Raw genomic sequence first — 27,264 nt, 5'->3', positions numbered from 1 at the left:
TTCCCCTTCTTCCTCCCCCTTCTTCTTCTTATTTTTGGTACATTCACATTACAAACAGTAGAGAGGGCAAGGAAGAAAAGAATGGCACATCCTCGCTGTAAGAGAATGATCCAGAAGCTATACTTGTGATTCTGACATTCCCTTAGCAAGACCTTCTTCATCACATCTAAATTCAACGAAGCCATGTGCCCAGACGAAAATGTTATTTTTGCACAATGACACAGTGGTTCTCTAATGTGGATGATTGTCCCAAAATACACACTCAGAGGACATTGGCAGTCTAGAGATATTTTTGGAGGCACTATGACAGTAGGTAGAGGCCAGGAATGCTCAACATCCTATAGTACACAGGATAGCCCCCACCCCCATAAAGAATGATCTGGTCCAAAATGTCAATAGTGCCAAGACTGAGAAACTCTGCTCTAAAAGAAGAAAATGGATGTTGGGGGCAGTTTAGCAATGTCTTCTATGTGATGATTCCAGCAGCAAATATTTGTGAAAATATGCAGTAATTGGATACCTTATGAGATTTTTCTATTCATTTCTTGAGTTGTCATTCAACAAATATACACTGAATGCAAGTACTTGTTTTATACAAGACACTGTATAGTGAATTAGATATGGAGATGAGGATACATGATCTTCATCCTTCAGCATCTTGTAGACTATTGGGAAGTGGACGAGCAAATATGAGGATTTATATAAAACGAAATTGGAGCATAAAGGAATGTCTGCCTTCCTAAGTCTACTTGGTGAGTTAGGATGGGCTCAAAAAATTAATAATTGGCCGGGTGCAGGGGCATATGCCTATAATCCCAGCAGTGTGGGAGGCTGTGGCAGGAGGATTGCAAGTTCAAGGCCAGCAAGTTCAAAGTCAGCAACATAGTGAAGCCCTAAGCAACTTAGTGAGACTGTCTCAAAATAAAAATAATTTAGAAATGGGCTGGGGATATAGCTCAGAGGTTGAGTGTCCCTGGGTTGAATCCCTAGTACCAAAAAAAAAAAAAAAATTAATAATTGAATCATGCAGGATGACTGGGAATTTAATAGCCACAAAAATCTGAGAAAGGCATTCCAAACAGAAAGAAACAGAATCACTGTAATATGTCACATATAATATTGCACTATGATATAATATTTCCATAATATAGAAATAGTGCAAATAATATAGAAATAGTGAGTGACTATCCATGTATAGAATTTACAAGTGCTTCGATGTTTTAGACAACAATATTATTAAATGGAAGATGTAGCAAGTGCTAGATTACTGAGGGCATTAAATGCCACCAAAATAGTTCAATTTAGTTCTTACACAGTGGACAGCCTTGGTAATACTCTGAGCATATATGACATGACCATAACTATACCACAGGAGCTCTTTCTAGCTTGAAGATTTGAATGAAGATTTGGAGGTATTGAGACTACAAGTAGGGAGACCTATAAAGACACTAATGTAATATATAAGTGAGAAATCATGAAGTTCTTCCAGGTTTAACATATATACTCATTAAAAAAAAAAAAAACCAAGAAACTTTGCTCTCCTGTCATAAATTTCAGAACTTGTGATTCTTTAGGTTTCAGAAAAGATCAAGAATTCAGTTTTCTACAATATAACCTGTACAAATAAATATGCATGCATTATGGTTTCTACCTGGAATGTCCCCCTCCCCTGAAGCTTAGATTTGGCCACCAGTGCAGCAATGTGCAGAGGTTGGGCTTTTGAGAAGCGATTGAATCACGAAGGCTCTAACCTCATCAATGACTAATACATTTGATGGATTAATAATTGGAATGAACCACTGGGAGGAGATGGAAACTGTAGGCAGGTGGGGCATGTTTGGAGGAAGTAGGTCACTAGGGATGTGCTCTTGGGGTCTGTATCTGATCCCTGGCCCCTTCCTTGCACTCCCCCTGCCCCACCTTTCCATCACAATGTTTCTGTCTTGGAGTCACCTAGTCCACAGACTGAAACCTCTGAAATCATGATCCAAAATAAATCTTTCCTCTTCTAAGTTGTTTGTGTCAGGTATTTCTGCCACAGCAATGAAAATTTGACTAACACAGCACGTCTCTAGTTCATAATAAGATCCTTTCCCCAAATATCAACCACATATTGTGACAATAAAAACCATCCAAACTCACGTGCTGCTTCATATTTTATTATCCATAATGCTGTTTCTTCTATTTATTAATATTTATTAATTTTCTTCCCCCGTCCATGGATTTTCAGAACACTACCTCTTCCACATACTACATAAAAGCCTGATCTTGCACGGTGACCTTTCAGAAATTTTCATTCTTATGCTAATGTAACATGTTCTGATTTCTATTATGTTTAATTCTAGAATAGCACTACCTCTCAAAGTTCCCCTGTTTATGTCTGCAGAACTCTTTAAAGAATAAAATGTGAATTTTCTCTCCTCATTCTTCAAATTCATACTCTTTTGTTTTCTATTATTCCATTTCACTTACATACACAAAGATACTGTCTCATGAGATGCTTTTACTTAGTGAGAGTTACAGTTTTTGTTTATGTTAATGGAAGCTTCAGAACATATATATGACATAATCTGTGGTTGGATTGTTTTTACACTATTGTGCAGCAATGATTTCATTCCTAATGTACTGTTATAATGCAAACTAGGTTTTTAAGCTAGAATTTTTAATAAAAATAGGAATAATCAAAAATGATGCCGTAAAACACAATAGTGGTTACACTGAATGGATTTACTTTTTAACAGTAAGGAAATTAGCAATAACCTCTTATGGAACAAAGCAAGTTTTTTCTGTTCTTTTCAAATATAAATAACTCCTAAATTTTATAGGCCTTCCTCCTTTTTTTAGGTCCCCCAATAGACATAAATGAAGTATTCAGTTCAGAGAGTATTATTCAGGAATACATAATCATCTTGTTTGTACTCCCAGTGGCTCCTGTAGGTAGGTGTCAGATTCGTATTTTATAGAATGGGAAATGGACTTAGAGAGGCTAGATAACTTGCCCAAGGTCCTACAGCTCATCAGTAGAGTTCAGGAAGTGACTGCAGGTGTTCTAACTGCAAGCCCAGTGCCTTAACTACATGCTGCACCTGTCACTCACCAAGGTCTAATATAGACCCAGCAAATCAGCTCCTGCCTTTCAATTGAGATGGAAAGTATAAGCAGCAGCTAACAATGTCAAATTGCTTTTAAATAAATAATAAAATAAATAGAGACAATGAGGTTAGAGAAAGAAGATATTAGAGAGATGAAGTTGTAGCTAGTTAGTAGTACTATACTAAAATATACTGTGCCTGTTTTTCTGTTCTTTAAATATGTGTATGTGTGTGTATAATTTTACTGCTTTAGGCTTTGTAACATACACAAGCAAAAATAATAAAAAGAATTAAAAATTTCCCAAGAAGCAGCAGTAATCTGATGATCAGTTCAAATACTATCTTTCAAAGAAAGGAACAAATGAGAAAATATAAGAAAGGTAAATGCTTAAAGTTTAGAATTCTTACTATTTTAATTTGAAAGTGATCACATGATTATTTTGACAATGGACAACTTGGAGCTCAATTATAGGAAAAATTTTTCTTTCAAATGGACAGGAAGTATTAAAGGAATATGAATTGGTATTTTCATTGTTCCTGGACAGAACCATTGCTCCTTAGCTGTATTCCCCAAAGTCTTTGTACTTGCTCATTTTTGGACGGACATCATGTATTTATTTATGCATCTGTCTCTTCTGTTAATCTGTTAATAGCTTGAGGACTTTATATTCCTAACACTACCACAGTGCCTGGGACATAACAGGCATACAAATATTGGTGAAGTTTGTTAGAATGAATCTTAAACTTGACAGTCCAAACATTGGCCACTCCAAGTACCAGTGAGGCCTAATACAAAGAATGTCATTTATTAAGTATTTTAAATGAAATATTTTATATTTATAGTAGGTTTTTTAAAAAAAATTGCTAATGCAATGACAGCAGCTTCTTTTTTTAGGACTAAGAGTGTGGCACAAATGACTCACCGGATAATTTTGCAGTTGGAACTTTTCTTAGCACCTCAAGAATGTTCCTATTGTCCTAATGACATCTCTTGCCCAATCACATTTCACAGCTATGTCATCTTTGTCACAAGGAACCAACAAAACACAATAATTCCAAATTTAACAAATATTTATTAATCTCTTGCCACATCTTCACAAAGATGTATATGTGTGTATATATATATATATACACACATACATATACACATATATATACACACACATACATATACATATACACACACACTATAAGAGCAGAGATACAAATTGTAATAGGTATCATAAAATTGAACATGGAAAATAAAGCAACTAATTCTGCTTCACTCTTGAACTTGGCTTTGGAACAATGGGTAGCATGCTTTTGAACATGGGTAGGGTGCTTTACCCTAAAAAGGACCCTGTGTTATGTTTCAGGGGACAAAATATGAAGACATAAAACATGTTTCTCATTTATTAGGGGAGATCCCTATTAAAATGCTGGTGGTTGAGGGTAACAAAAAAAATCTAACCCAACATGGCCTTAAAAATAAGGAAATGTGTTAACTCAAATGAGGAAGGGTGGCAGCAGAATTGGTTAATCCAGGGGCTCTGCACATCACCAGAAACACAGCTCCTTTTCCTCTGCTAACCTTGGTGTGTTGGCTTCACTCTCAGGCAAGTTCTCCTCCTGGTCATCTAATGGCCACAGCAGTTCCAAGCTCCACAATGGCCAAAGGAAAGAGAGGAATGAGTCCCAAGGGTGGAAATCTCTCTAAGGAGCATCCCAGTAGATTTCCCCTTCAGTCTCATTAGCCAGAATTGCACTGCTCTTTCTGACTACACCAACCTCTACTATGGGAAATGACTGTGGGTGGGAGCCAGGATCTCCCTCCACCTACATGGTCATGAGGCTGGGCTGGGGAAGGTAGATATGTATTGTAGGCAACAAACTGATTCACCTTTAGGAACCCAGAAGTTAGTTCAGAAGAAAGCCTTGGGAGGGCAAGAGTTTAGTCTGAAAGGAAAGCAGAAAGCAGATATAGCCTTGTATGTCATCAGAGGCTTATGGGATGGCATCATTACTGAAAGAATTAAAAATTACATAGCAAAAGCCTCATTTTTGACAAGTGGGATCCTCAGTTACAGTAAATCATAAAGAAATTGGTCTTGTATAATATGTATCCTTGTATATAATACACACTCACACATACAAATAAGCCACTTTTTTTGTTGTTGTTCCTAATTAAGGCTAGGAAGTTAATTTGGAGACAAAAGACAATTCATTTTAAAATAAAGCAAGATAGTGTTTATTGTGTCAAATGGTTATTCTCTAAGAGAATATTTCTGATAATTGAATAATTAATTCATCCATCACAGAACTCTTTAAGGGAAAATAAATAAACTGGGGAGTAAAAATATAAATTTTGTTGTTATTTTAACAATTTCAGAGTTTTTCATGGCAAAGTCTTGGCAACTGAGTTAGAAAATAGCCCCCTCTAGTGACCAAAAATCAACTGATTGGTCACAAGAGCAAAAAAAGAAGCAAATTTTAAGAAAGCAGTTAGGCTGAGTATATTATGTCTTAAGAATATTATGTCTTACTGTATAACCTTTTCCAAAACCTATAGTGTATTAGGTTCACTGAATCTAGAAATGACTCCTGAATTGGCTTAGCAGGTCTGTTACAGATGCAAACAGAGCTTCTTCATAAGAGGAACACCCTCTCGTCAAGGAGCATGTGACTAATGAAACTACTTAATGCATTAAACATGTGCAATCAAACCCCAAACTCTCAGTTGTCCAGCACATCATGAATCTGGTTTAGGGGAACCATATTTATGGAGAACAATTTTAAGGATATGAAGTCTATTTTTCCTTCCGGATAGTTTATGTTTTGCCTAAACGATTTTCCCTGTGAATAAACCAAACTATCATAAGGTATATGCCCAAGCCAGCTATTCATGGCTTCCCATAGGTTGTCTTTTATTTAACTATGTACTTTGCTACTACAACTTTAAGTATTGTTGAAAGAAGATACTACATATTATTTTATGGAATCTGATAATGCATATGTTGTAGAGATGTTAATAAAGTCACTGTCCTTCCACTGTCTATTACATAAAGTCCCCAAGTCCCCAATAAGGCTATATTTGAACTATGTTCCAGGGTAAGTTTTTCTTTTCCTTTTCTTTTTTCTTCTCCTCCTCCTCCCTGCACCCTTTAGTGTGTGTGTGTGTGTGTGTGTGTGTGTCTGTGTGCATGCACAGACAAAATTTCCTCATATGAATTCTGTGAAATAATTTTTGTAAGAAAGAAGAAAGTAATAAATAAAAATATAGAAATTAAATAGAAAAAAAAAGAAAGCAGTTAGGAAGTAGGAGGAAGCTGGAAAAACTGGAAAAGGCTGCCCCCTTCAGGATAATATTGTCATTACATTTATTTTAGAAATCCCTGTTTCCCAAAATCTTGAAAACACACCCTTAGTTTTTGTGTGGTTAATGATTGTTGACTCTAATTTCCAAAGCACATTTATATTTGATTCATCCTATTCAAAAGTTATTATTTTTTAAGAACTCTATTATTGGTTTTCTATATTTATAATGCCCAGTATTATAAATATAGAAAACTTGCACAAAATGAAACAATCATAATAAACATTTTAACTCAATTTTCCTCAAATAGTATCAAGTATAATTAGATAGCTAATTGAAGTAATATTTTTGGAGGATAAGTGGGGATTTAGAAAGACAAATAAACCAGGAAATTAGGTATTCAAAGATGATTTCTAAAAATTGGACATTTTAAAATCAGCTGCCTTGAATATCACTTCCAAATTGCATGTACTATTTAAGATTATGGCATAGTCATGAATTATTATTTTAGGTAACTATGAATGATGGATAAAGTCCATACATGCTCAAGAGAGCATAAAGACAGCCATTTTTTGAAGACAGAAAAGAAAATCTTAGTGAGAAAAATTCAGATTTTAGTTTACCTTTAATATATGGAAATCTTTTTAGGCAAATCACTGATCAGCTTATTTGTATTTCTTCTCAGTCATATACAGAATGATTTTCTTTAAAAAACACATAACTTTGTAAAGGTAAAAGTAAATTTAATCTAAAACTAAAATGAACTAAGTTTAAGATGAACTAATGTGTGGATTCAGTTCACCTGAATAGCAACAGTAGGTTTTGTGCTTATTTGCTCTAACATTTATCAAGGGTTTTTTTATGAGCCAGGCATTGTGCTAAACACTCTTGACACATTATCTCATGCGATATTATTGTTATATAATTCACAGTTCACAGATAAGAGACCTAAGGCTTAAAAAGTTTAAGCATTGTACCCAAGACTAAGTTGTGGAGTCAAACTTCACTCAGAGCTGGCTCATGGCCTCCTATGCACTGTGTTGAGAGCCAGGACTTTTATTTCTAGACTCACATACTCCAGTCCACAGCTTTTTAAACTGTGTCCAGTTTGGTCGTGGGGATTCAGTTCAATCTGTGACAGCTGAATAAAGGGCACCCTTCCACATGATGGAATCCCCAAGTTGCTCAACAAAGACTTTGTTGTTAAGAGAGCCCACTGGGGTCAATTAAAGAATCAGAAGTAAAGGGGAGAAGAGTGTGGTACATTGACTAGAGAGGGAAAAGCCCAAGATTTATTTTGGGAAGATTCTTCATAGTCTTCTAAAGTGAGGATTTAGACTTTCTGATAAATTCACTTTCTATAAAGTATACCAATAAAATTGATAATTGTACTCTTCAGCATTCAGAATCAAATTTATTTTGGTTCAGTTCAGCCAAGGCTCTTTGGCTTTAGATCTGGTTTGGAAAGGAATAGAGCAGTCTGTTCTCATCTGGAACAATCCTGGGAGATGCATCCTCATCTTAATTCATCTATAAGTCACATCACAGTATTTTCTGTTTCCTTGATTTCCCAGCCAAAGGCCCTTCTGGAATAGAGCCATGCACAGAACAGGCACCAAGCTGATATTTGTTGATTGAGCAGACACAAATAAATCTTAACTTATGAAGAGGAGTAAGCTAGATAAAGGAGAAAAATGATATTCCAAGGAGAGAGAACAATACATGCAGAAACAGGGCAGATTGAATTGTTATGGGAACAAGTGGCTAAATATGGCTAGAGATAATGGTGCTAGATAGAAAAGTAGTGGCAGTTTAGACAAAGCCCACAAGCTTTGGTTTGAATTCTAGTTTACCTCTCACTGGCTGTGTGACTTTGGACAAGTCATATACCTCTCTGTATCTGCTTTATGAGATATTAGAAAGATTAATTATTGCATACGAAGTACTTAGAACAGTGCCTAAAACATAATAAGTACTCAACAAATATGGCCTCCTACTATTACCAGGGGTGGGTTCTGGGGGGGGTGTCTTATAAAAAGGGTCCTTACATAATAAAATTGCTGCCTAATGCTATTTTTAGAACTCTTTGTTAGAATCTTGTCCCTTGGCTGGAGCAAAGAGTCAATGCTAGGACTTATAGGGATTTCTTTCCAGAGACTCACCAATGGATCAGATAATTCCTTCAACAAAGTATCAGTGGGTTTGTAAGAAGTGGGGAGATGTGTGTGGTTTGAATTTTATGAAGGTCATTCTGGTGTCCTGGATAGAGGATAGATCAAAGAGGAACATGAAACAAAGAAGGTATCTGATGATACAGGGAAAAGAAAAAAAGACAGTGCCACTGTTTGTTTGTTTGTTTTTTACAGTTTGCATAGACCAGGTGCTGGGTCTCCATAGGTAGGAGTCAAGAAAGTTACAGATGCTCACTAAAACAAGTGCACACTGGAACTAAACGTGTGCCAGATTTAGTGTTTTGGAAACAGAAAAAGGGTCTGTCACAAGTGTGGGTTGTGTCGTATCGTGTGTCACAGTGATTATACAAACATGGAGGAGGCCCACACTGTTAGGGATGGCTGGGACAGAGTCAAGGAAGAAAGTTAAAAATTTGTGGCAAAAATCATGGAAGTTGTAAGCCATGGAAAGACTTATAAGAAGTGGGGAGAAAGTGTGTGGTTTGAATTTTAGAAAGGTCATTCTGGTAGGTCGATAAAAGATGCATTGAAGAGGAACAAGTTGAAGACAGGAAGGCCATCGAGGGGGTACTTGCAGTAACCCAGATGGAAAGAGATGGGACTTTAAGCTAACTCAGCCAGAGCCAGGAGACATGGAGAGTGGAGAGAGCAACAGGTGAGGGGAGAAGGGAGAATCCATAAGACCAGCCACCTGGGTCCCAGTTATCAGGCCTGGGCAATGGGGTGGATAAAGATATCAGTTACTGAGAATGGGAAACCAGGAAAGAAGTGGCTTTCGAGGAAGGTGAGAGAGTTCAGTACATGATATCTTTGATTTTGGACGTACTGAGTTTGAAGAGAACACCAAGGACCTATGCCAAGTAGGTAATGGGCAAGTAGGCCTGCTACTCTGGCCAGAGATTGGTACCCTTTGATAGGAACACTGCCAGTGTATTCAACAGAGCTGTCAATACTTCTCGACTAAAGAACAATTTTTTTGTCAGTTGTTTAAGATGCCTTCTATGCCTTGATTATAGATATTACTATTAAACAAGATTTAACTAAGCTCCATCTAGAAAATGGTGGAATTTTGAAATACTTTCTAGCAATTCAAAAGCATTATTATTTAATGTCAGACAGTAGTGACTGAAACAAAGACACCGCTGAAATCTGTACTTTGAGGATTTTATCAATTGGTCTTCTTTGCAATGTTCTGCTTTTGACTGAATTTAAATTATATGATTATTTAAATGTGTACCTATGGGGATAGAGATCATCATATGTTTATGTAATGTGTTTCTAGTTTCAAGCTTTTTAGTCCTTCAAAAATATTACTGTAATTGTAATTTTTCAACCTTCTCGTGTAGGTATCTCTGATGACTATATCACACCTATGTTTAGTTTTTATAAAAGTATTGGGGAATTGAAAATGACTCAAGAAGAGTATGCTCTGCTTACAGCAATTGTTATCCTCTCTCCAGGTAATTTCAGTTGTGCATTAAATTTTTATACCTTTTGTTTTTTTCCCTTGGCATAACAGTAATAATGCTTATTAAAGGAAATTTGGAAAACACAGAAACATAAAGGACAAATAAAATGCTCTGTAGTTCTACCATTCAAATAGAGCCATTGTTAACATTTTAGTGTATTTCTTAATCTTTTTTTCCAAAACATCACCCTTGTGCATCCCGTGAATGCATGTTGAACATATACTATGTACTTGACATTAGGGATATGATAAGATACAACTCCCATGGGGCTCACATTCTACTAGTACAAAGAAGATAATAAATGATGAAACTAATAAAAATAAATTTTCAGGAGATAGAAAATGCTTCTAAAAATGTAATGATGAGAATATAAGGAAAGAAAGTGGTAGGATAATGATATTTTAAATAGTGGTCAGAGAAGTCTTTTCTAAGTGGTTGACATTTGAGCAGGGTTATAAATGAAATTATTAGCCAGGTGTGGTGATGCACATCTGTAATTCCAGCAGCTCAGAAGGCTTAGGCAGGAGGATCACGAGTTCAATGTCTGCATCAGCAATTTAGTGAGGCCATAAGCAACTTAGCAAGATCTTATCTCAAAATAAAATATATAAAGGGCTAGGGATATACCTTGTTGGGTAAGCATCACTGGTATTGAATAAATAAATAATAAATTTCATATAATAATAATAGAGAACATATTATGCTTTTTTAAAGTTTATACCTTGTCAATAGACCCTTTCCAAGTCATTCCAATTGTTTTACAGTTGTATTGATTTACAATTGTAAGCTGTATGATTATATTGGTAAAAGTTTGTTATAATGTGTGCATGATAATCCATTGTATGGATGTACAATTACTAAATCTTTACCATATGTTTATATAGTGATGCTTCCGATTTTCTTGTCTTAAACAATATTGATACCTCTGTACATAAAATTCACTTGTAAGTGTATTTGGGAGCAAGTAATGGCAGGTTTGTGCCATGTTTAGGATTTGTAAAGCATAATTATAATGCTTGCCTTAAACCATTTTTTTTTTTTTTTTTAGGGCTGGGGCTATAGTTGAGTTGATAGAGTGTTTGCCTCACATGCACAAGGCTCCCTGGGTTTAATCCCTAGCATCACAAAGAAAAAAATTATTAAGCCATTTTTATGCATGATATTGAGGCAGAAGCTAGTTGCTCTTTTTTTAAAGCCATAAACAGTGAGAAAGAAAGAAAGAAAGAAAGAAAGAAAGAAAGAAAGAAAGAAAGAAAGAAAGAAAGAAAAAAAGAAAGAAAGAAAAAGAAAAACTGTTGGGCAGAACCTCCTCCTAAAATTACACACATAGATATTCTTTAACCCAGCAATTTCACCTCTGGGATTATACCCATCAGAAAGGGTACTTATATCTATCACATGGATTACCTTCAGGGCCTTTGGTGGGAGGGGACATTAAGGGGGATTCTTGGGAGCATTAGATGTTCATATCTTGATGTACATGTGATTGCATGGGTGTATATTAATTTGTACATTTTGAGTGTACATGTACATTTCCCAAAAGTTAACCTTGCTATAATATGCCAAATTAATGCTTTCCCACTTTTAAATTTTGTCACTTTTTTTTAAACTCCAAAACAGATAGACAATACATAAAGGATAGAGAGGCAGTGGAGAAACTTCAGGAACCACTGCTCGATGTGTTACAAAAACTGTGCAAGATTCATCAGCCTGAAAATCCTCAGCATTTTGCCTGTCTTCTGGGTCGCCTGACGGAATTGCGGACATTCAACCATCACCACGCTGAGATGCTGATGTCATGGAGAGTGAATGATCACAAGTTCACCCCACTGCTCTGTGAAATCTGGGATGTGCAGTGTTGAGCTCCTTTCCCCCCTTGTAATATAAATCTGATGTATGACTTTCCTTTATTTCATTTGTACTTGGTTTCACTCAAGAATCTTGATGAATATTTATGCAGTAATTATATAACTTCCACAGCTGTAAATATGGGGTTAGATAGAATTACTTCTCTATATTATATTTTACAAGGCTTCAGGGAATCCTACTTTCTAATTGGCATGCCCTGTTGCCTAATTAAATTGATTGTCACTTCTATTCTGTCTGTTGAACTGGGGGAAACCCCATTTTGTTTTCTCTTACCCTATTGCTTATATTTTGTTAAAGAGTTGTGTTCAATTTTAGCAATAAACTGAGCATAATGGCAAAAGGCTTTTCTCTGGGAACAAAATTTGACAAATATTTCTTTAAGTGATGTAAGACATCCTGTAGAACCTGGGGGGGTGGTAATTTACAGAAAGATAACTCTTTATAACTAAATGGTCCTTTTCTTGAGCCTGGAGAAGTCATGGTGCACATTCTTTCATTCATAATAGCCCTGTGATCATTTCATTTTCTTTGAAGTTCAAAGAGAATAGAATAGAGAAAAGTTAATGATTTTCATGTAAAATATCCCCTCGAGGCATCCCTTTTCTCCCTAGTTACAGTCTTGACACTGCATTTACAAATTGAGAGCAGGCAGATAACTACAGTGAGGGAACATACCCTTATCTCTCTTAAAGTGCTCACTAGTGGCTCCAGTGTATACAATTAATCACTTTTGCATTTGTTTTGTTTTGCTATTTGAAAACACTCCTACAGCTGGGTGCACAGCTGTTGTATACTTCCCCCAAAGCAGGAATTGGTTCATTTCCTTCCTTCATTGTTCTAGGCTGCTTTCTTCTCCCCATTATTCTTTGGTGAATACAAAAACACACCTTCTATAAATGATGATCTTAAATCTTCCTTTTTCCTGAAGTCAGCCAAAATGGTGCTTGCTTAGCAAACAAAGAGTTTTGTTTTTTTTTTGTATTAAAACACTAAAGCAACCCTGAAGTTCTAAAAATAAGTAGTCAGTGGAAAAGGGAGTGGATTCTATCTTGATACAACTAAGTGCATGCATTTTTTTTTTTTTTTGGTTAAACTCCATGAGGGATACAAAAATGGTTAAGACCCAGTAATCAACTGGAGGGAATGACCTGGGGTGCACAGGAAAGCGCTCTGTGGGCTTACCCAACTGGGGAAAGTCTTGGAGGAGGTGGCACTTCCTTTAGGTTTCAAAGGATAGCCCTGGATTCCATGGCTAGGAGTCAAGGTGAAAGAAGGGCAGCCGCAACAGGAAGAAGGTGGGAATTATGCAGATTCCCCAGAAGACCAAAATTAATCTACAGGACAACAGCAGGGAGCACCATTCCTTTCTAAACTTTAGCTTCACCTTTGTAAAGTGAAGATATCGGCCTCCAGTGATTAAAGGGATATAGTTGATTAATGAAGAGGCAAGTGAGAATATAGGCAGGCCCTCGGGGAGAGGGCTGGTGAGGAAAAGACACTTATGACAAATACATTTCTGAATGTCTCAAAGGGTAGATCCAGCTTTGGGGAACTGTGTGTGGTTTGGTGTCTCCAGATCACAAGGTATCTTTTGGGGGAAGTTGTGAGACATGGGGACTGTGGGGACGCTGGGAACAGAGCTAGAAACTTAATCCTGTAGATCTGAATTTATTAAAATGATTATGACCTTATAGTAGCAAACAATGATGCTTACCATATGGAAAACTAATTATGATACTATAAGAAATACATATTTTGGAGCAAAGGTTGTGGCTCAGTGGCAGAGCACTTGCCTAGCATATGTGAGGCACTGTATTTGATCCTAGCACCGCAGAAAAATAAACAGAATAAAGGAATGCTGTCCATCTACAACTACCAAAAACAAACAAACAAACAAATCATATTTTGATTTTGATCCTGGTTCCTGACACAGAGCTTCAAAAACCCTTGGAAATCCCTGAGTGATAGAGTTAATAGAATAATCTTTTGATATTTATAACAAGCTCCCTTTAACCACTCCTAGGTTTATTAATGAGGTGTCTCTTGGTGGGCCCCTAGATCACTTCAGGTTGGGTTGCAACTAGAGGAACCAACTGAATGATTAAAGAGTGGAATTTTCAGCCCTAACCCCTGACTTCTGGGGAAAGAAGGGCTGGAGATAGGCTTTAATCACCAAAAGTCAATAATTTAATAAATCATGCTTATGTAATGAGATCTCCTTAAAGATCCCTGAACAATGAGATTTGGAAATTTAGGGGGTTGGTAAACACAGGGAGGTGCTCCTTCCCTCCCTCAGACCTTGCCCTGTGTATCTCTTCCATTTGGCTGTTCCTGAGAAGTATTCTTGATGATAAACTGGTAACAGTGTTATGCTCAAATTCGGGACCCCCAAAAGACCACCAGAGACCCAAGATTGATGTAAGCAGCAAAGAGGTGTGTATTGCGAGCTAGCTCGGTCCTCCGCGCACACCCACAGCAACTGGTGACCCTGAGACGCCCCAAGCCCAGGGTTTGCAGCAGTTTTATACATTCTTTGGAGAGGGCAGGGACTTCACATACATCATAGCATCTCTTAGCAAATCATCACACACCGCGGGAAAATCAAATAACAACTCTAAAGCATGATTAGCACATTCACTGGCGGGAACAAGTTGGGTAGGGGTGATTGGTCAGTACAAAAGGGGTATTCATTTGAACTGATTGGTTTAAGCCAAGAGGGGTGTTCGTGCTGAACTACATGGTTTCTCAACACGTTATCAACCACCATACACTACTGGGAGGGTTATCTGGCATCCCAGGTATTTCCCTGTCTCATGCTGATTGGTGGCTGCTAGGGGGTTGCTATGGATCCCCACCTAGCCTGACTGAGTCAGGGACACCTGGTTCCGAAGATCTCTCCTGTTATTTGTAGATAAACAACTTAGCAGGGTGGGAATGAGGCTAGGAGTGCTCTGTGGGTCTTTCCAAGGACAAAGGTGATGTCCCTTCCTTGGACAGGCTTTGCTCTGAGGTAGAGGCTGGTTTTTCAACAGGACTGAGATGTTTCCCCAAGTACTTTAACAAGCTATTGAACCCAATTGGTTGGTCAGAAGTGTAAGTGTTAACCTGGGGTTTGTGGCTGATGTCTGAAGTGAGGGCCATCTTATTGTCCTGAGCCCTCGAACTGTGAGATTGGCACTAAGTCTGAGTAATTAGTGTCAGAACTGAAATGAATTGAAGGACATCCATTTGGTGTCAGGGCTGGTTGAAGAAAATTTGTGTCTGTATATGTATAACTGTTTTTTATTTCTTTCTTTTTTTGTTATCAAGAATTAGAAACCAATTTCACTTGTTTCTTCTACAGTCAAATTTGTTTTCCCAGATATATTTTCTTTTTACAAAATTAGTTATTTTTCCCTCTCATGAAAAGAATAAATCCAGTAAACGATTATATATCACAATAGGGTGTTAGGTGACTGTAGTGGGTTTTATTTTGAACATTCTTGGCTTGGTCATGTATTTTGGATGGATTGACTCCATTCCCAGCTCCGGAGTCAGAAATATGACTCAAATAGGTAATCAGAGCATCACACATCTTGGGCCACAGTGATTGGTTTAGGATTGGGCACGTGACCCATTTAAAGAAAATGAGATCTTTTGCTTGGGATATTTTCAGGAGGCCAGCAGTGCCTGGCATTTTCCTGTCTCTGTGCTGTATTATTGTTCCAAATTCTTCACCCTCTTTCTGTCATAGAAGTTTATGCCCAGACCTTTGCCTTGTCAAATTTCAATGCCTCTCACCAGAGTAGGTAGAACACACATCATGCCCACTGATGTTACGTTTGTCCTTGTGGCTTGCTTCAGGCAATGGAATGTGGGTGGAAGTGACAGTGTGCCAGTTCAGAGCTGAGGCCTTAGGAGACATCACATGTTTTTACTTGCTGCTCTTGTACTTCTGCCATCTGCTGTGAGAAGCATGCCCTGGATAGCTGCAAATACTAGAATAAGAGTCAGAAGGTGTGTACCTAAACCTGAGCTATGGTTTGAAGCAGCATTTCCCCACTTCCATCATCAGCTAACTTGCAGATCTCCAAGCAAGATGAATCAATGTTCATTCTTATAAGCTACTGAAAATTGGGCATTGTTTTATATAGCATGGTCACAGCAAAAAACCTCACAAATGTATGCTAATTCTTTTCAGATCCATCCCCCTTTCCCCTTCTTTGCTGTGTTCATACTGGGAGGGAGAGCTAACCCCCAACAGGCTGCATTCCATAGGTTCACCTGTCAACTGGCTTTGGCAGGTTCAATCAACAGAAAGCATTGGTGAAAGATTGGAGGATGGGAACAAAAGGAAAGCCAAGCTATTTCTCCCTTGCTCTCTCAGATGGCATCTCTCATGTGGCTCCCAGTCCTATTGGGCAAATCCTGCCCTAATGCCTATGGCACTGGCCTCTGAACTCCTCTTTTTGACCTCCAGGCCCTGGGACTGTAGTGGCTGCGTAACATGGCTCATATCTGGGTTATCTTATCTGCTCCTGTTTATCTTTGCAGCTTTTCCATTTCCATAAAACCAAGTTCATGTTGAGTTTCCTCTTTTTGGAGTACCCAGAGTGATTTCTGTTTTCCAACCTGAGCTTCACTCTTCAGAGCTACTTGCCTTTTAAGGTTAGATTTGAAGCTAAGAGAATGTGGAACTAGAACTTCTGGAAACCATCTGGTAACCAGAGGGAATCTGAGAATAAAACCAACGTGAGAAGTAGAATCAACAGAGACTGGATTCTAGTGATATTATTTGAACTCTTATATCAAACTGGGCCTGAAGTTAGAAAGTTCTATGCTAGCATTTTAGTTACACACACCAGAACATCTCCTCCCCGGCTTGTTCCCTGGTAGAAATTGATGCTGTTTAGATGATAAGCCAATTAGAGATAATATAGTTTCCGTGAAAGCCTGGCATGGGCCACACTGTTATTACTGTGACCACATCTCGTAGACGAGGTGGAGGAATGAATGGAGGGTGTATCTCAATGTAGTCATTCTTGCTCTGTTGTCAGACTTCTACATTTCTCTCCAGATATAGGCTGCACAGGTTTCCTAGGGCCCCCATGTTACCACAAGTTTGGCAGCTTACAACAGACATTTATTATTTCACAGTCTGGAGGCCAGAAATCTAAAGTCAAAGTGCCAACAGAATCTTCCCTTTCCTCTTCCAGGCTCTGATAGCTCCTGGCATCCCTTGGTTTAAGGCTACATAATCCTAATCTCTGTCTCTGTCTGTGCATGGTTGGTATTTCTTCCTCCACCCTCATCAGGAACTCTCATTGTATTTGGGGCCCACCTTAATCCAGTAACATCTTTTCTCAATCTTTACCTTCACGTCTATGAAGATCCTATTTCAAAAAAAGCCATCTTCTAAGGTTCCAGATGGACATGAATTTTGGGGCACATTATTCAACTCCTATACAGATTTAACACAATATTTTTGTTATTAACCACAACTGTTGCTATCGTAAAATGTCATACTGTTGAGCTACTTACACATACTATTTTAGTGTAAATGGATCTCAGTAGATTATCTGCTGAAGGGATAGTTTAATTGTGCATAAATCAAGATCTCTATTACCCAAAGATTTCATCCAGTATGTCACACAGGCACAATCCATAAGCTGATGTCAAAGCATTCAAAACAATTTATATAGAAACAGCAACAACAATGACAAAATACAGGGAAAATGAACTAAGAATCCAATTAAAAGCAAAACAAAAATCAACACCCAGAGAATATTTAAAGCCACAGAAGCACTCTTGTAGGACTTTCAATATCCAAGGCCATATTATTTTTAGAGACACTTCTGTATTATAGAGTATTTTATTCAGATGAATGATAATTCCTAATATAATAATTTAAACAATTTAGATTTCTAAACATGGTGCTTTCTTAAAATGGGGCACATCTTCACAACTAGCAGGTCAAAACTAATAGACTGTCAGTTGACGGACACAAACTGGTGAGTCTTGCTTTGCATGTTACCAGTATGCCAATTACAAGTAAAGAGAGATCCTCTAGAACATGGTTATTAACCCAACCACCAATTAGAAAGCCTGCACATGAAAGCAGGTTGCAGCTTATTAGATGGAACCTTCAATTACTAATTGCAGTGTTAAAATCAAGGTAGATAAAATGGTTAGTTTGCTTAGGGAATGGGGTAGCAACTGGGAATTAATGTAAAAGCCAGGCAGAGGGAGCAACAAATGGATGTGTGTGTGTGTGTGTGTGTGTGTGTGCGCGCGCGTCTGGAAGTAGAGAAGGGATGGAGGCGGGGAGAGATGCACAAATGAATCAAAGAATCTAGAAGGGAACTCCTTACCCAATCCTACATTTAACCAATGAAGAATATGGGCTTTAAGAGTAGTGATTTGCATAAATTTCCTGACTCTGGATCACTTGCCACCATGTATATGTATATTTGTGTATATCTATCTATCTATCTATCTATCTAGATAGATATACACACACACATACATGTGTGTGATATTTACTTTACATCTTAAGAGATTCATATTTTTATTAAATTATTTATTCTAATTTGTTATACATGATGGCAGAATGCAATTCATTTCATATTACACATATCTCTATATGTGTCTCACAATTCTCTCACAATTTTTTAAGTCACTGATTGTACATAAAGTATTTTCACACCATTCATGTCTTCATACATGTACTTAGGGTAATGATGTCTAACTCATTAGACCATCATCCCTATCCCCTTGCTCCCTCCTTCCCACTCCCTCCCCTTAGCCCTACCTAAAGTTCCTCCATTCCTCCCATGCTTCTTCACAATTGCCATTACAAGACATTGTTCTATATTTTTATAGAGAAATATATAATGAGGATAAAATGAAAATAAACATAAAATAACCTGCTGGCAAAGTTTAGTAAACGATTTTAAAATATTAAGAGTGTATGTGTATGTATTTCTTTTCTGTGTAGTAGAATAATACTTCATACAAGCATAGTTTCAATTTTTAATAAGTAATATTAAAATATATAGGTACATAATATACACATAAGAAAATATAAAAGAACAATTGAAAATTAATGACTCAGTAAGCAAAATCTATATAACACAATCTTCTTCTTTTTCTTTTCTTTTTTTAGCAATTTTGGAGATAGAACTTAGGGGTATTCTACCACTGAACTACACCCTTCAGTCCTTTTTAGTTTTTATTTGGGGGCAGGGTCTTGCTAAGTTTCTGAGGCTGGCCTCAAGAGTTTGTAATCCTTATGCCTCAGCCCCCCAAGTTGCTGGGATTATAGGTGTGTGCCACCACACCCAGTGATTTATTTATTCTTTTTTTTTTTAGTTGTAGATGGACACAATATCTTTGTTTTCATTTATTTATATTTCTTATGTGGTGCTGAGGATAGAACCCTAGGGCCTCATGTGTGAGAGGAAGCACTCTACCACAGAGCCACAACCCCAGCCCATGATTTTTTTCATTCTTAAGATTCTGTAGAGAAGTGTACATATTTTGAAGTTAGGGTTCAACAAATCAATTTAAAGCCTCAACTCAACTCAAAATGAAGCAGTATATAAACTGCCTTTTAGTTTTAGAAACACTAGAAAACATAGGTCAATTTGAACAGGTCCTATGAATATGTATCTATTGCAGTCACAGGGGACTGATTTAGTAAAAAGAAGGAGGAGGAGGAGATGGAGGAGGAGGAGAAGGAGGAGGAGGAGGAGCAACAACTAGTGTTTTTGATCAGGTTCAATTACCACTTGTATGTTAACTTTTAATGACCATCTTCACCCATTCACCCCAGAATGTAAGCTATGTGAGAGTAGGATCCTTGGTGTATACACAGAGCTTGATGCAGAGCCAATGTTAAGTAAAATTGTTGAATTGACTTCTCAAATCCATATCTCCTGCACAGACCATTTTAAACAACTTTAAACCTAACTTTCCAACCATCTTTGAAGCATCTCTACTTTCAATTTATTTTTGCATTTCAAACAAACACACCCCAAACCAAACTGCACTATTCTTTCCCCATACCTGGTTTTCCCTGTATTCCTTAGATCATCACCACCATCACATAATAACTAAGATAAGTTAGCCCCTTATGTAACTCCAGACATGTTTCCTCACTATCCCTTCTGAGCTACTTTAGGTAACTGTCATTTTTCAATTTTTGGAATTGCTACTTGTCTTACTCCCTTCTTCAGAAATCCTTGAAAATGATTTCCCCAAGTGATCATCCCGCCTGCAGGAAAGAATCTACACCCCCCAGTACCTATCAGGCTTGTCATCTGTGCCTACCCTTCCCAATGATCTGTCTCCCCATCTCCAAACTTTGATATTTAAAATTACTATTCCCAGAAGATTCCACATGCCCCCACGTCTCCTGAGTCTCTCATTAGTTGTTCTCTCTGCCTGGAAAGCATTCCTTACTCAAAATTACCTCCTCCTTCAGGCAGATTCTTATCCTTCAAAATTCAATTCCTTTCAAACCTCTGACCATCAACCTCCCGGACTGTGGGGTGTTCCCTCTTTCACTGACTTTCATTTAGCCTTTACTATGCTCCTGGGCACTTTGAAGTCTGAGATTGCCTTCTTGATTTTAGTTTCAGTAGCAACCATTTTTCTAATTATTTTTGTTGAGAGAATGACGGAATAAAAGCTAGAGAGATGATCATTTCAGTTCAAGGTCCATACTTTAGAGATGGAGAACCAAGGACAGAGAGATGACATGATTGAACAAAGATAAAAAAAAAAAATAACAGGAGAATAAGGGCCAGGATTAGAACAAAGATCTCCTGGCTTTTAGCCAACAATTTTCCCCACATGAATAAGCCACACTTACAGTTCTCACAGATCTATTATTACATTGTAACAATGACATAATCACATTGAAACAATGACATCATACGGTGTTACACTGAGATAGTTTCTGTTTTATTTCAACTCTTGGAACTAAATGAGCATCCCCTTTGTCGAGGTTAATATTCACTTCCCCTGTCTCGCCTGTTTTTGGAGTTTCCCGAAGGAAGAGCCAACATTTGCTTCCAGTTGTGATCTGGAGCTACAAGAGTCCTCTGGGCTCTCACTCTGGGCCCTCCACTTGAGAGGAGGGGATGCTCTCTGAATGATTTCTGCTTAGGACCACATACATCCCTGTTGACTACTAGTACTAGTAGTGGTAGTTGTTGTTGTTATTTATTTTTTTTTCAAGAAATCTTTTTATTGTAAAGCCCAATGAACTAAGTCAAACCCCAGTGTATCTATAGAAGCTGTGGCGCCGTCAGGACAAGAGTGGATTTAGGATTGGGAGCGGCTCCTAACAGATCCGGATAAAATGGAAAGGCCCTTGAACTCCACCCTGCGGTGTTCCAGGATGCTTAGGAAGCAGTCTTTAGAGGTGAGATTCATTCACCTCTCCTGCATATCAGGACAAATAGAAGGGTTGTTCGAATCGCTGGGGGGCCAGATGGGAGGACTTGCTCTGTAATTGAGCCACTTTTGTTTTAGTGAAAAGAGGGGCTCCAAAATTCCCAGCCTCTGGGAGATTAAGGGCAGAGAACCCAGAGACCTGGGACGCGCTCGGGTCTCGGGCTAGCCGGGGCGGTCCTGGGGAGGGGCATCCAGGCCACGCCCCTCAAGCTCTGATTGGTTCCTTCGAAACAGGCGGGCGGCGCCCAGCGGCGAACGCTGGAGGCGGCGGCGGTTGGTCCGGGGCGGGCAGTTTGGCACAGATTGAGCTGAAGTGTCCCGCAGGGAGAAGTGACCCTCCCGCACCTGGGCTGGTGAGTGCTTTCTTGTGTGCCTTCTCTTTCCCTCGTAAGTTTTTCCTCGTCGTCTCTGGTCTCTCGCGCCTCAGCTTGAGGTTGAAGGAGCCCCCAGCGACTGCTAAGGAGAGTGGAGGTTCGGTTGGGCCTCCGAGCCGCGGGATCCAAGAGGCTCTGTGATTGGCTGGGTGTGGGAGTCGCGTGCTCTGATTGGTTCCTGGAGCTGTCAAGGTGAAGTTCTGCTCGCCTTCACCTGCCCACCCTGGTGCTGAGAGAGGGGTAGCAGGTGTGAGGGGGCGGTGGGGAGGGGCGCAGCAGGTGCGTGTGGATAGGCTGGGGAAGAGGTTTGGGGTCCATGCCGGTCCTGTCTTAGAATCCGAAGAGAAATCAAAGCCTGAAGCGAGTGTGGGGTTTCCTGGGGACCCTCATCCTCAAGCGCGTAGCATGAGGGTCACTTGATTCTTCATCATCACCCTCGCAAAGAAGTGAAGTCACTGGCTCAGGAAACGACACACGGTCATCTTGCCCTTTAGCAGGCTTTACAGTCTCTTCCCTATTTGTACTCCGTAGTTCCTGCAGGGTTCAGATGTCCCAGATGTACGGAACTAGGGAATGTGACTGGAGACCTTGCACAGTGCTTTCCCACCCACACCCCTCAGTTTGGGGGAGGCTGGCAAGAGAAAAAACTTTGCAAATGTCCCTAGAAGTCAGAGGAAACTTTTGGAAAGCATGCCTCCCTATGCATTTACCCCTGTTTTCTTCTTATCCTTTTTAAATGAAGGATCAGCTTTTTAAAGTTTCCAATGCCTTGTTGGAGGATGGTGAGGTAGTCGATCCAGTCTATAAGTGAAGTTTTTTTTTTTTTTTTTTTTGGCAAGCCCAGTCTAGGTGAGAGTTTGGGTTTTATTTTGCGTGTGGAGAGCATAATAGCTACTCTCGGAAAATAAGCAGTTTGTGAACTGCTATCTGATCCCCCTCTCTTGATGCTTGAGTGATTAGGAATTGGAATTTCGAGCTACTTACATTTCTTTTTAGAGGAAACTAGTGAAAGTCTTCTGGTGTAGCTCCTGATACCTGTTGTTCTTCTGACTCAACCGTTTAAAAAAAAAAAAGTATTGATGGTAAGTGTCTGATATTTGGACGTTATTGAATTAGAAGTAGTATTTTTCCTTTTGGTGGGATGAAGTTGCTAAATATATGGATCTGAAATCAGATCCCACTAGATGTGTGACCGTAGGGTAGGCAAGTTATTTAATCTTTCTAAGCCCAAATTTTCTAATCTGTAAGAGAAGGTTAATAATAGTTCCTACTTTATTGATGTGAGGATTAAATGAAATAATCCACATAACTAGTTTAGTACAGTCCCTGATACATAGCTATTATTATTTTTACACTGTTTAACTTGGATTAAAAGTTGCAAGCTATCTGCAAAATGTGGGGAGAATCAGGTGAAGGCAGTGCCAGAGGTAAAGACAACTATCACTCATTGATTAAGTTAATACATGGAATGCAATTAAAGATCATATCTGAAACAGTAAACGCTGTGTTGCTGATTGTCAAACACATTATTACCTAGAATGTGCCATAAAGTGTTCTAGGTACTTTACTTTTACCTTGTTAAATTTATCAGTAATTCTGCAATTGAGTTGTTGTTATCTCCATGTTATAGATGTGAAAACTAAAGCTAAAAGAAGGGAAACAACCTAGTGAGGTCCACCCAGAGTCCAGTGCAGACTGTCTAATCTCTTTTTCTGTATCCCACTATTTTTGCATTACATTCCTAACATAAGAACTTCCTGGACTGGGTTTTCTGTATGGCCCAGATTTGTTTCTGTTATGGGCATGAGTTTATTTTGAATATTTTATTAATTAAAAAACAATGAGAAATACCTGTGATGGTAAACTTAAATGTGTGATAAGAGAATAATGTCAATAATATGTATACTCTTAGTAAAATACTAAATAAGTCCAACAGTGTTTGAAAATTAGTTCAGAAGTAATGTTTCCTACCGTAGTTTCCCACTTAGTTTTTGTTTATTCACTATGATTTTGCTAAGTGACCACTCTTTTTTTTTTTTTTTCATAATTTCTTAATTTAACCTTGAAGGTAAGGGAAAAAGTTTTAGTTACTTTAGTAATTGTTTTTCTTTCTTTCTTTCTTTTTGCTTTTACGGATTCTCAAGTAATTGTTTTAAAACCAACTGTTAATGAGGAAAGTAAAGAATTAATGTTAATATATACAATATTATTATATTTTACTTTATTCAGAAATGTATGAGTGTATTTTACTTTTTCCTTGTTTTTTTCCCTACCTTGATTAAATATACCTTTACATACCTAATGAGCTAAATGATATGCATTGGATTTGAGAGAATAGAAACTTGAGTCTCTGTCAGTTTATCTCACATTGAGTTTCCTTATTTTTAATTTCAATTTAATTGTCATAGAGAAATGTCTTAGAGATAATGTTTACAAGATACAGACAATAACTATACTTGTATTTCTTTGGTGTTTCTCTTTCTAAAAACTCAGGTTTTCTTATTACATTATTACCTAATAACATGTTTTAGTTTACAGAAAGTTACTGTGTATTTCATAAATTAATTATAAATTTAAAGAATTAGAATGTAACAAAATGTAACAGATACACTAAATGTAGTTTTATCTTTTCTACTGACAGTATCATAGGAATTTGTAATATTATCCAGTCATATGCTGGATATTGTTGGAATGCTGACTAATGGAGACTCTTTTCTTTCTGTCATATAATATCAATTTATTATAAGAAAGCATAGTAGTATTGTTATATTGTGTGCATGTATGAAAATGTAACAAATCCCACCATTATGTATAACTATAATGCACCAATAAAAAATATGGAAAAAAAGAGAAAGTATATTAGCTGTGGGGAAGGGCTTATTCTATACACAGTATTAAACATAATGACTTGATGGATGACTGTGTGTGTGTGTGTGTGTGTGTGTGTGTGTGTGTGAGAGAGAGAGAGAGAGAGAGAGAGAGAGAGAGAGACACTGAGGATTGAATCCAGGGGCTTTATACATGCCAGGCAAACAGTCTACTGCTGAGCTATACCTCTAGCCTCTGACTTACTTATAGTTTGATTCAAAAAATAAAACTGGTTGTTGAAAAAACGCTTAACCATGTTTAGAATTTTTTCTTTTTTACACACACTCATAATTTAGAAAAAAAAAACAAAACACCTGTGATCTGAGCTCTGAGCAACATTATACATATTGTCCTACAGGTTGCCTGATAGTAGACATCCTTTTGTATCAAGATATAACTCTTATTCTTTCAAGTAGCTTAATAAGTCCACTGCATGAGTGTCCCATAAGCTCTTTGAGCAGTTTTTTTTTTGTTAATGGATAATTAGATATTTTTCTTACATTTTCTTATATTAGTGTACTGCATATATTCCATATAGTTTTTTAGTCTACTGTATGTAAAGGTGAACTGATTTTAACTTTGATTTAAAAAGTTTTGTATTCCACAAAATTTTATGACACATGAAAAATTCTTTCTACTGTAAGATTAGGTTATTCTTGTTAAATCCTTGCTGAACATTGCAAGAGGATATTTTCAAATTAAAAAAAGCAAAGATTTCCAACCAATAGATAGTCTCCATATTTTCAAATAATATGTGATGTTTTGTTTTATTAAATTGTAAAAATCATATTTCTTTCTCTTAAAAGTCTTCATCTCTTATTAAAGCTGCTTTTTCTGTAACTGAATATATAACAGATTCATTTTATAATTTCATATTCCTTTTAGTGATATGTACAAAAATTATTTTTAGAAGTAATTCTAGTGCTAATTAAGTAGAAATGGAGAATGTTACTGACTTTTAAAGATCTTAAAGTATAGGGTATAGTAAAATCAGAAGCATATTATATGTTACTGTATAACCAGGAGGTGGTTCAGGGGAGACTTTTGAAGGAATTGGCTTGGAAGGATGGGTAGAAGAATCTGGAGGAGAAGAGGAAGTGTTTTATGGATTAGCAGGTGCAGAAACCAAGAACATGGTGATTGAGGGTCTAAGAAAAAGTTCAATGTGCCTAAAGTGTAAGGGTTAAGATATGGGACTGGCCAGGATCCTGTAAGCTTTTGTTATAAGACATGGGCTTTATCCTGGTAAGGAGGGGAATAGTGCCATGTCTTTCCCAGAGTTTGGGAAGGATTGCTCTGGCTACAGTGCTTGAAGAACAGGTTGGAGACTTGCAAGGCTGAAGAAAGGGTGCCTGCTTTAGCCAGCTAGTAGAAAGATGATGGTGGCTTGAATTAGAAGAGTAGTCATAGGTATTAACGAGAAAATGTGGAGGTGGAAATACAATATGGTCATTGTTTTGACCAAGGAAAGATAGCAACAGGGAGAGGAGCAGAGATGTGGGAGAGGAAGGAATCAGGATGCTTTGATAACTTGGTGAATGTTGGTGCTGTTCTGTGAGATGGTAGACACAGAAAAACTGTAGATTTAAATAAATGAATGAAGGAATGGATAGACAAAGGCAGGACTAATTGACAGTGATGACAGGAGCTAGCACACAGCACTCACAATGGGTTTGGCCTCTCAGATTTGCATGTTCAAGCATTCTGGATGCAGCTGGTGGCCTTTTCCTTGAAGTTTCACATATTGGTTTAGTTACACCTTCTAATTATATTTTGCATATATATTATTTTTTCTAGATCAAATGTTCTGATCCTTTGGGCAAATCTTCCTTTCAGATAAGGTGTGTGTTAGTTTCCTATTACTATTATAACATATTAACACAAATTTAGTGGTTTAAAACAACAGACTTATTATCTTACAGTTTTGGCATCAGAAGTTAGTCTTACTGGTACTAAAAACTAGTTGTCAGAAAGATTGTGTTCCTTCTGCAGCCTCCAGGGGAGAGTCCATCTGCATTTCTTTCTTAGCTTCTCCCTCCAGCTTCATAGCAGTGTAGCACCTCAGCTCACAGACACACACACTCTCTCCCCCATCATGGCATCCCCTCTCTGCTTCTGTCTTCATACCATCTTCTATAACTCTGACCTTTCTGCCTCCCTCTTATAAGGACTATGGTGATTAAATTGGGTTCACCAGGATAATGTCCCATATCAGGGTTCTTAATTTAATCCATCCATAAGGTCCTCCTTTCTTTGTAAGGTTACATATTCACATGTTCTGGAGATTAGGGTGCAGAAACCTTTAGGGTGCAGGACCCTTATTCTGTCTGATGGAATTATTAAAATGTATGTGTTTCTATTTGAGCAGTCCTTTGAATTCCTGAGTAGCATGTTGATCAGAATCCTTGTTCCTTGGTACAACTATTCTCTCCTATTCTCTTGGAATCTCTGCCTATACACCAGCCTTAATTATTTTTTTTCTTACTGAATCATCTGTTATATCAGGCAGCTCATTTAATTTGCTGGTACCTTGACCAGTAATCTCTATATTTTACTTTGGACATGTTGAATAAGAGACAAAATCATGCATTAATTCAGGTCACATAATAAATAATATCAAAAAGGTCCCTGATGTCTACCATGTGGCTGCTTCCTAAGCTTTGCTGT

At 37.8% G+C, this 27,264-nt stretch overlaps 2 protein-coding genes across 7 annotated transcripts in view; both read left to right on the top strand.

Moving 5' to 3' along the window:
* The window catches only part of Nr1h4 (nuclear receptor subfamily 1 group H member 4), a 76,068-nt gene extending 63,814 nt beyond the window's left edge, over positions 1-12,254 (top strand). For all 6 annotated transcript variants that reach the window (XM_015482879.2, XM_015482878.2, XM_015482880.2 and 3 more), the window contains 2 exons: positions 9,923-10,036; positions 11,666-12,254. In XM_015482879.2, coding sequence (XP_015338365.1) covers positions 9,923-10,036; positions 11,666-11,907 — 356 coding nt within the window. In that variant the 3' untranslated portion in view covers positions 11,908-12,254. The remainder of the gene's footprint in view (positions 1-9,922; positions 10,037-11,665) is intronic.
* Positions 12,255-19,716: 7,462 nt separating this feature from the next.
* The window catches only part of Gas2l3 (growth arrest specific 2 like 3), a 34,276-nt gene continuing 26,728 nt past the window's right edge, over positions 19,717-27,264 (top strand). The window contains exon 1 of the mRNA XM_015482875.2: positions 19,717-21,708. The gene's annotated coding sequence lies outside the window, so the exon portion shown is untranslated. The remainder of the gene's footprint in view (positions 21,709-27,264) is intronic.

Source organism: Marmota marmota, unplaced genomic scaffold (genome assembly GCF_001458135.2).
Source record: "Marmota marmota marmota unplaced genomic scaffold, marMar, whole genome shotgun sequence".
NCBI classification, from domain to species: Eukaryota; Metazoa; Chordata; class Mammalia; order Rodentia; family Sciuridae; genus Marmota; species Marmota marmota.
The sequence above is the reverse complement of the archived record's forward strand: the minus strand, read 5'-3'. Positions and strand labels throughout refer to the sequence as shown.